Source organism: Cariama cristata, unplaced genomic scaffold (genome assembly GCF_000690535.1).
Source record: "Cariama cristata isolate BGI_N322 unplaced genomic scaffold, ASM69053v1 scaffold21737, whole genome shotgun sequence".
Lineage (NCBI taxonomy): Eukaryota > Metazoa > Chordata > Aves > Cariamiformes > Cariamidae > Cariama > Cariama cristata.
The window spans coordinates 58878-67475 of NW_009626401.1; the positions used below are offsets into that span (position 1 = coordinate 58878).

At 38.2% G+C, this 8598-nt stretch overlaps 1 protein-coding gene across 5 annotated transcripts; it reads right to left on the reverse strand.

The window, feature by feature from the left end:
- Positions 1 to 284: 284 nt before the first annotated feature.
- CDK1 (cyclin-dependent kinase 1) lies at positions 285 to 8257 on the reverse strand. Of its 5 annotated transcripts, none has more exons than XM_009704031.1 (7): positions 8211 to 8257; positions 6605 to 6761; positions 5384 to 5501; positions 4826 to 4996; positions 4095 to 4159; positions 3823 to 3964; positions 285 to 631 (listed from the first exon to the last, which is right to left on the reverse strand). In XM_009704031.1, the coding sequence occupies exons 1-7, from the start codon at positions 8245 to 8247 to the stop codon at positions 518 to 520; spliced, it is 804 nt and encodes a 267-aa protein (XP_009702333.1). In that variant the 5' UTR covers positions 8248 to 8257; the 3' UTR covers positions 285 to 517. The 5 variants fall into 5 exon arrangements, with proteins under 5 accessions (XP_009702333.1, XP_009702332.1, XP_009702331.1 ...); XM_009704030.1 differs by having other exon boundaries at positions 4095 to 4258; XM_009704029.1 differs by having other exon boundaries at positions 4095 to 4258; positions 5378 to 5501.
- Positions 8258 to 8598: the final 341 nt, after the last annotated feature.

Sequence of the window (8598 nt, forward strand, 5' to 3'; positions counted from 1 at the left end):
CCATCTCTTGGCTTAAATAGCAAGCGACAATTCTTCAGTTCAAAATATCTCAATTTATCTGTCCTTTCGGCACATTGATTGCCATGCTGAAACAAAATTTTAACTGACATTATACTGAAACACAACTCAAACTTCAGAGGAATTTCCTATCATATCAAGGAGATCAATTTAGTTGTTTAGGTTAGCTGCTTTTTTTAGACAAGAGGTACCTCACCAGTACATTCAAAGAAAACTGAGTCCTTTTATAGAGCACCCATAGTCTGGAAATAAGTTCAGTCCTCCACTGAATTTAAAGCTTTATTTATAGAAAGTTCACTGCATTAATGGCAGCAATATTTGCATTGTATTTGAACTTGGCACTAATAGGTTAATATTTACATTTAGATAACACTTAAACCAAAACAAACTAAACACAGCCACAGTTTTAAAGCAGAAAGACAGACATAAAAGTTAGACAGACTTAATAGTAAAAGTAATCACGATTATTTCACTCTGGTTGATTTAGTCCAAAGGTCTGTTATTTCTTAATCAGATTAGCAGGAAGAGTGGACTTGTCCAAGTCATCAAAATACGGATGTTTCAAGGCTGTTTTGCCAGAAATTCTTTTTGCAGGATCATAAATTAACATTTTCTGCAAGAAAAAGGAAACGCATTTACTCCCTCGTGAAATGGAACTAAAAATCACCTTAAATAGGTAGATATTTAACCACAGTAATAATCAAGTAACCATAAAGACAAGTTTTCCCCCTATGTTCCATGATTTCTCATAGAGGGAGAGGTTATTTCCACCTATAAATCAGTAGTAGTGCATAACATCTCAGAAAGTGGAGAAACACATTTACCTTCCTGTTCAATAACCAAGGCCATGCATGTATCAGGGTACCACATGCACTGAACTAAATCCAGAACCAGGCATCAAGTAGCAATAATTATTAGTCTCAGCTTCTCAACTAAGGGAAATTAACAAGCTTTAGGCTGTTAAAGCCCAAAAATGCTTACAAGAACAAGTGATCTTACACTTGTTTTATTAAACTGACATTGAAGCAACTGATGTCAAATTGCTTCTACTCAGCTTGGTGCAGCAGTTTACAGTTAAAAATATAAGAGAATGATCATTCAGTTTCAGAATCCAAACAGGAAAGCAGTATACAAGCAGGTAGGACTGAAGAAACCCAGAGTTTTAAAACTTGAGTTTCTTCGCAATAAGTTACTTCAGCTGAAGACCTCAATAATAAAGTCGATGGGAGCAAACAGAGGGGATGCCATAGCAACTAAAGTAGCCTCCAGAGCTCTCTAGAACAGGCAAGAGATCTGTTTTGCTAGCAGTTTAAAAAAGCAGCATCTACAGTTTATATCATATAACAAGGGGCCAAAAGAAAAAAGGAATGAAGCATTTACTAGTTTTCTACCAGACCTAAACCTAGCAATGTCTCTGCAAAGTCTTTTTGCTTTTATTTCTCCTTACTAAAAGAAAGTGTATTTCAAATTCAAGTAATCAGGATTCTACTGGCTGCTTCTCTTCCCATCCCCACAACAAATTTGTCTTCCAGAAAAAAAAGCTTAACCAGTATTACTCTGCTGAGTATTCAGTCTTGACATTTAACTGTCTTTAGACTTCATCCTACAGGGAGTCTTCCAAGTTGATTTAAACCACTGATTTTGCATTGATATTCTCTGAACTCCTGCCAAATGCAACGCTGTCTCTAGATTTAACCTTGCGTGTCCAATTCTACTTTATGACAGGTTCCCATTAGCTATACCCCAGAACAACAGTATCCTATAGCTAATACTGATATCAAAGGTTGTCTTAAAATAGACTCAGACAAAAAAGGGCAAATTTCTCTGAAAACAGGGTGCTGTGACATTGAGACTACAGCACTTCAGCTGCTAGATTAAGTGACCATTTCTTCCCTGAAGAGTCTGGAACATAGTTTTTGCTGGAACTTAGTATCTGACAGCCCAAAGCTTTTGATGACAGCCATTAAGTGCTTTCAAATGCCGGCCACAGAAGTCATTTAGCTTATGCAGGCCTTAAGTTTGCAACCTCACTCAAGTAATTGGTGTTAACATCAAAAAAAAAGTGTAACCCTTTTTCAAAGATAGCTATTTTACATACTACTTCCATCTGCAATAGTCTATCGAAGGATAAATTCACATTTTCATTAACACATCTGAGCTTGTGCTCTAAAGGCAATAAAACTGAGTATTTCATTCTGAAGTTATATTACTGCCTCAGGCTTAGAAGCGCTGTAGGAAAATTAAATGGATTCCAGATGCCCAAGAGTTCAGCCATATCACTGTCACCAGACATTAATAGGAAGCTAAAATTTCAATATTAATTTAAGGCAAAACCATAGGACATTTTACAGAATTTAATATGCTTTGAGATTAGTATTGTGTTAACACCATTTGAGGAACTAGTAATTTTTTTTGCCTTTATTAGCGGCAGCCCAAAACATTGGTTTTATACAACGAAGCCACAACTATGCTCAGAGTAGTATTTAGCAGGCCAGTTACATGACTATCAACAAGATTCACTTGCCTGTTCAACTGATTTTAGTTTGTAAATACAATCAGTAACAATTCTACTTCAAACTGATTTAATAACAATGCTGTCAGTGGACACAGAGGAATTCTTCCCAGCTTAAGTCAGTTATCTTTGTAAAACAATACTGCTACAAGATTCAGAGAGCTATTCAAAACAACTATGTTTAACAAATGTTGTTCAGGTTGTCAGTCTGAACCGTGGCTCTGTTCTCAAAGAACAATTGTGAGAAATTGTGGTAATTTGAGCTTCTTGGGTAACGCCACTCCATTCGGAGTATTTTGCCATAGCCATACCAATATGGGTAAACTGCTTTGTTTCTGATCGCTTAAAAATGTGAGCCAGCTAGAAGTAATTGCTCTACAAGGTTCTCCTTGTACCAAGATGGTTCTGAAGTTTCAGCCTAAGACACATAGAGCACCCACCCCACACCCCCATATGCAAGTCTGCACTTGTATAATGCAGCTTTAGGAGAGACAAAGGAAGTCACCCAGGTACATTCTTATAAGATCACTAAGATGTGATCTAAGTTATCCACAGTGGCAGCACATGAGTTGGAAGAGCACTAAAAGGAAAAGCCTTGTCAAATAAAAGCTCAGTGCGGTAGTTCAACTGCACGGCCACAGAACTAAAGTAAACTCACACTATACGTAAAATATACCAATTAAATGTTAATCTGCCACAGTTTAAATCTCCAAATTTAAAGGCAATTGAAACAAGACAGACACTAGAGACTGACTTATATTAAGCCCCTGGTTTCACAGCTAATCAATAAATTCAGCTGCTACCATCATTGTTCAGTCAGTTAAAACCACCATGAAAGCTTAACCAAGATGAGCACACCAAGATTAATCCACATGCTACCATAAAAGAAAAACATTTCCAACTGGATCAGCAGTCATACTGCCACATCACAATTAGTGCTGGCACCAGGAAGGTGATAGCTACAGTTTGTGGGCAGGAGCCTACAGTTAGACCTGATTGTAAAAGCTCATCCTTACTGTCAAGTTGTACCTGGCTTAGTAGTATAAAAAAGCTGAGGCATAATTGCTTAATGAGGAAAAGTAGTCTAGTCATCTTTTATTTATGAAAGAAGCAAGTGAATGTCACACAAGGTGTCAGTTCCACAAGGATGACAGCCCACACCACTGCTGATCGTTTGAAGATCTCCATATCTTCATTCTAGCCAAGACTGATTAGTACAACTTTATGTATTCTAGAGTATTTCAAACAACCTGATCAGTTTCTTAATCAGCATTTTAAGAAAGACTACTTACAGACAGCAGATCAAGTCCATCTTCATCTAAGTTTTTGACATGTGTTGCAAGGCTGCCAGGTTTCCATTTGGGGAATGTGTTTTTATAGTCTTGCAGGGATTCCACTTCAGGCCATACCTCATTGTTGGGGGTCCCTAAAGCTCTACACAAGCGTAAGCAAATTATTAAGCAGTTTAGTCTGAAATCTGTATGCACTACTATGGTTTCAATAAGCACACAGGACTTCTGTGCAATGCTGCGCAAGTAGCAAGGAAAGGTTCAGCCTGACATACCTGAAGATTCTGAAGAGCTGGTCAATCTCCGAATCCCCATGGAAAAGCGGCTTTTTGGTTGCCAGCTCAGCAAATATGGTACCTATGCTCCATATATCTACAGGAGTAGAGTAACGAGCAGATCCTAGCAACACCTCTGGAGACCTGTACCACAGCGTCACTACCTATTGGACAAGGAAATTTTTTTATAAGTTTCTAGAATCAGGTCCTCTAATTGACTGCAAGCACAATGGCTTATTCATTATTAAGCAGCATTCAGTTTTTTGGTTAAAATAATAGCCAGTGCTAGAAATTTTAGTGAAAATAGTTTCAAACTTCATTTATAGACAAACAAACTCCATTGCAGTAGGAACTACTGCAATCAAAGCAGTTGCCTACACTACTTCCCAAAGAGCAGGAAGCCTTTAGCACCTAGCCACTAAAACCTTCAACAAACTTCAATACTTTGTGAAGCAAAAATGCCCTTACGAGACAGTGAGCAACAAGTTCTGGCCCATCTGATTCATTGTCAAGGTAATAGTGGGATTCACAAGATGCTTTGGAACCTTAGAGTAAAACCACAGTCAGGGAGATGGAAAGCCATTGAATAAACCAAAACTGAAATAACTTTAATACAGTTAGTTTACGACTTAAACCCAGTGATTTTTTTTTTAGCTGTTTCATATTCAGTTATTACCAGGAAACTAGTAAGCATTGTCCAAGTCACCAAGAGGATGTTCCAACTCACTCACTTCATGAGTGTATACCCGCACTGGAATTCCAAAAGCTCGAGCCAATCCGAAGTCCGCCAGTTTAATCACTCCCTTGTCATCTATTAAGAGATTCTGAGGTTTTAAGTCTCTGTGCAGAACTCTTCTTGAATGGCAGAAGACAATACCTTGCAAGATTTGATACAAGTAACTCTAGAAAGGATGAAGTGGGAGAAAAAAAGGAGTAACCTTTAGTACAAGTTAGTGTTCTGCAACATAAAGCTGTTCCCTTACATTATCTGTCCCCATAGTAGCAGGAAATGGAGATCCAAAGCACTGTAGATATTGAGTTAATATCAATCATCAAGCCACACAAATTAATTATTTAATTCAGCTTAGTTTAAGGCAGTTTAATTTCAGTAATTAGAACAATTTGAAGTGGCATTTGAGAGCAAAACTCATGTTCATCTTGTTATCCACAGCTGCTTCTTTAACCTTTCATTTCTGCTCAAGGAGTTAATTATACTGAAAATAAGAGCTTTGTAGGTCATCTTTAGATTAATTTCTCTCCTATTAAGAAATTGTCCTCATTACCTTAACACGTGAACGATCCAAATATTGGCCAGATGGAATAGTATCCAAGTATTTCTTGAGATCCATGGAAAGGAATTCAAAGACGAGGTACAGTCTTGAATCCTGCATAAGAACATCCTGAAGACTAAAAATTGAGTATACAATCAACCCCATTGCAAAATGCACGGACTTACAGTTACATTTCCCCTCTCAACAGGGTACAAGCTGACATTTCCAGGTTCCTATTATGGAAGTCTTTAAAAGCTTTCAGTCTTCAAAGATTAACAGACTTGGTGAGTTATACTGTCTCCTGGAAAATCAGGTATATCTGAAATAGTGTCAGACTGATATAAAGACCCATAAGTTTCCTCTTAAACTTATGTTCCCTCACACCTGGTATCAGACACAGGAAGTCTGAGGAAAAAATGTTGCCTTTAAAAAAAGACTATGGGTGTTGGTGCCTAGCTTCCATTTGGAGCTGGCTTATTACAGCAGAGCCTGAATTACCAGGAGGGTATAAGGGAATTTTATAATAGGAACCTAGTAGACACAGCATGATTCGCACAGGCTTTTAAGTATCTCCTTCATCCTTAATAGATAAATAGGGTTCCTAAACCCAAGCATACACACATTGAGACACTACACAGCTAGAACTTGACCAATTTTAAGGCACATTAGAGATAAAGTATTTTGCTGCATCAAAAAGTAAATATTTTGTGGGGAAGACAATAGCTGCAGTCAATTCTACATGTCAAGTAGCCACCGATGGAAGTTTCACTCATAGCTCAGATGTGCCAGCTACGGGAGCATCATAACACAACACGTAGATCTCTGCTACAAAATAGTAAGGAAGTGATTGATGACAGAGGCTCATATAAGAACACTAAAGTCAAATGGTCTATTCCAAGGTGGCAAACAAAACTGAGATTGACTAAAGTAACAGCTTCAGCCAGTTTTCATGAGGTATGCTGTCTTCATTCTGACAATAAACACTCTGAAGATAGTTCACATAAATTACAAAATCAACAAAAATTTGCTAAGATTCCTAGAATGGGAAGGGGTAGCATGAGGAAGTCTTAGTTAGAAAACGGGCATAAACATGGGGTTTGGGACTATAACTATTTGCTGCAAAGCAGACACTGTATTAAGCAGAGTAGCTATCACCTCACTAGAATGGTGGAAAAATCATTTATCTGAAGGGACCTAGTGCCCTTCAAAGAGTTTAGCTAAATACCAGTATATGCATACCAGACTATATTGGGATGATGCAGCTCTTTTAATAAAGAAATTTCTCGGATAGCAGTACTTGGAACACCTTCCTCCTCACTTTCTAGACGTATTTTCTTCATTGCAACCACTTGGCCTGTGGTTTTGTGCCGACCTTTATACACAACACCATAGGTACCTGAACAAAAAGACAGTGAAACGCATATAGGAAATACCAGCTTCAGGTACAGATAAGTCATTGCAAATAAGAATTGCTAACATAGGCAAGAGTCCTTGCAATCAGGTATTTTTTGTTTAATTATTTGGCTTGATTACTAACTACTACTTAGTTTTGGCAGTTTAACCATGCAATGGTCTTGTTTAAAGCATGCCACCCATAAACAGTATCGTCTGCTAGGACAGGGTACTTAGTAGCCTAAGTGTGATACTTGAACATTTAGAAGATGTAGTTGTAAAAATCAGATGCTATTTGAGTTTCAGGTTCATTAACTTTCAGGCAAGATCACTATACCTCTTCATCCCCAAGGGGTTACGATTTTGTCATTGATACATCGTGTTAAAATATTAAAGGCTTAGCTGAAAAAAAAAAGTGCTCCCTCTGCAATCAGAGATCTATCCATCCGTTGGTCAGTTCTGTAGAAATACCTCTAGCACAATCCTTAGTGCAGGAGAGAGGGTAGTGCTGTGGGTCTAGCAGAAACTAAAATTGAAATCAGTAGTAAATATCAAATCAATAACCTATTTTAATCATCAGTGTTCACAGAAGTAGAACCCTCAAACCAAAACAGCCTAAGTATTCTCTTTTCACCATTCCTGAAGCATTAATCCCTCAGATTAAGCTCAAACAAACTTTATTTCAGGAAGCAACATTCATGCACAAGGCTTCAGTTACGAAGCTTTGTTGTAAGATCCAAGCCCATACGTTTTGCAGTTACCCTAGAGAGCACCTTCTCAGAGTAACGTACAGCAAATTCTCAAGTCGAGGTAAGGCTAAAGCATTAGAACACCACATCTACTCTACATTTAATGTAGGCTGGATTTCCAGTGAAAAAGGGGTTGTGACTAACATCTGCATTGAAGCAATCTTCTTAGTGCCTTTTATAGTAAGTGAATTGTTAAAATTCACTTCTCCACAGAGGTTTACAATCTGCTCTGTCCCTTGACAAGCATAGTGACCGGATATAATCCAAGCAGAACAATCCACAAACCACTACTCCCTACCAGCAGCTCTAAGCAAAGTAAGTATGCCGCACCATACAACTTCAGGAGCAACTGGTAAACAAGTTCATACACAAAGGAATGGAGGAGCTTCCTAAATTGAAAAAGCTGGTTTCAGGCCTCAGAACATATTTCCCCTCCTCCCTCTTGGAGGAAAATTACACCATTAGCCATCAATATGAAGGCAGATGCTTCTCAACACTGATCAAATAGACCACGTCATCTTCAAAAGAAGGGCAGTCTGAAAGGTTTTACATGTAGAGATAATTACCGCAGTAAACCACAGGCTTATTTAGCCAGTTAGTTGAATCTCAGTAATTCTTCTAATAGCCAGAGTGCATAGAGCTTCTATGACACTTGGTAACTCAAACTGTGGAGCATTATAAGGCTTAGGGCTCCACCTACTTACCTTCCCCAATCTTCTCTATTTTCGTGTAATCATCCATTGCTATGGTTATCCCTGAAATGAACAGAAAAAAAAACCATGAGGGTGAACAGTTCCTGTCCTGAACACAGCCAAGTCGCTGAAATTATGCCAGGTCTTTAGAAGCTAGTTTTATCTTAGAGTTAGGATGCAACGTGGGACACTTACCGTTCTCCTCAACAAAAACACAGGTTTTTATTCAGGGTTCCAACTAGAAAAACTACATCCCAAAGTACGAGTAGGCACCAACTCAAAAGAGAAAGATGCTTTTGCGAAGAAAGCTCCTCCAAGCAACTGAAAAAACACACCTTGCTCATTAGTTTTATGTAGTTACTCATTAGCAGGAAACCTGCTATCTAAAAATCACAGGGTT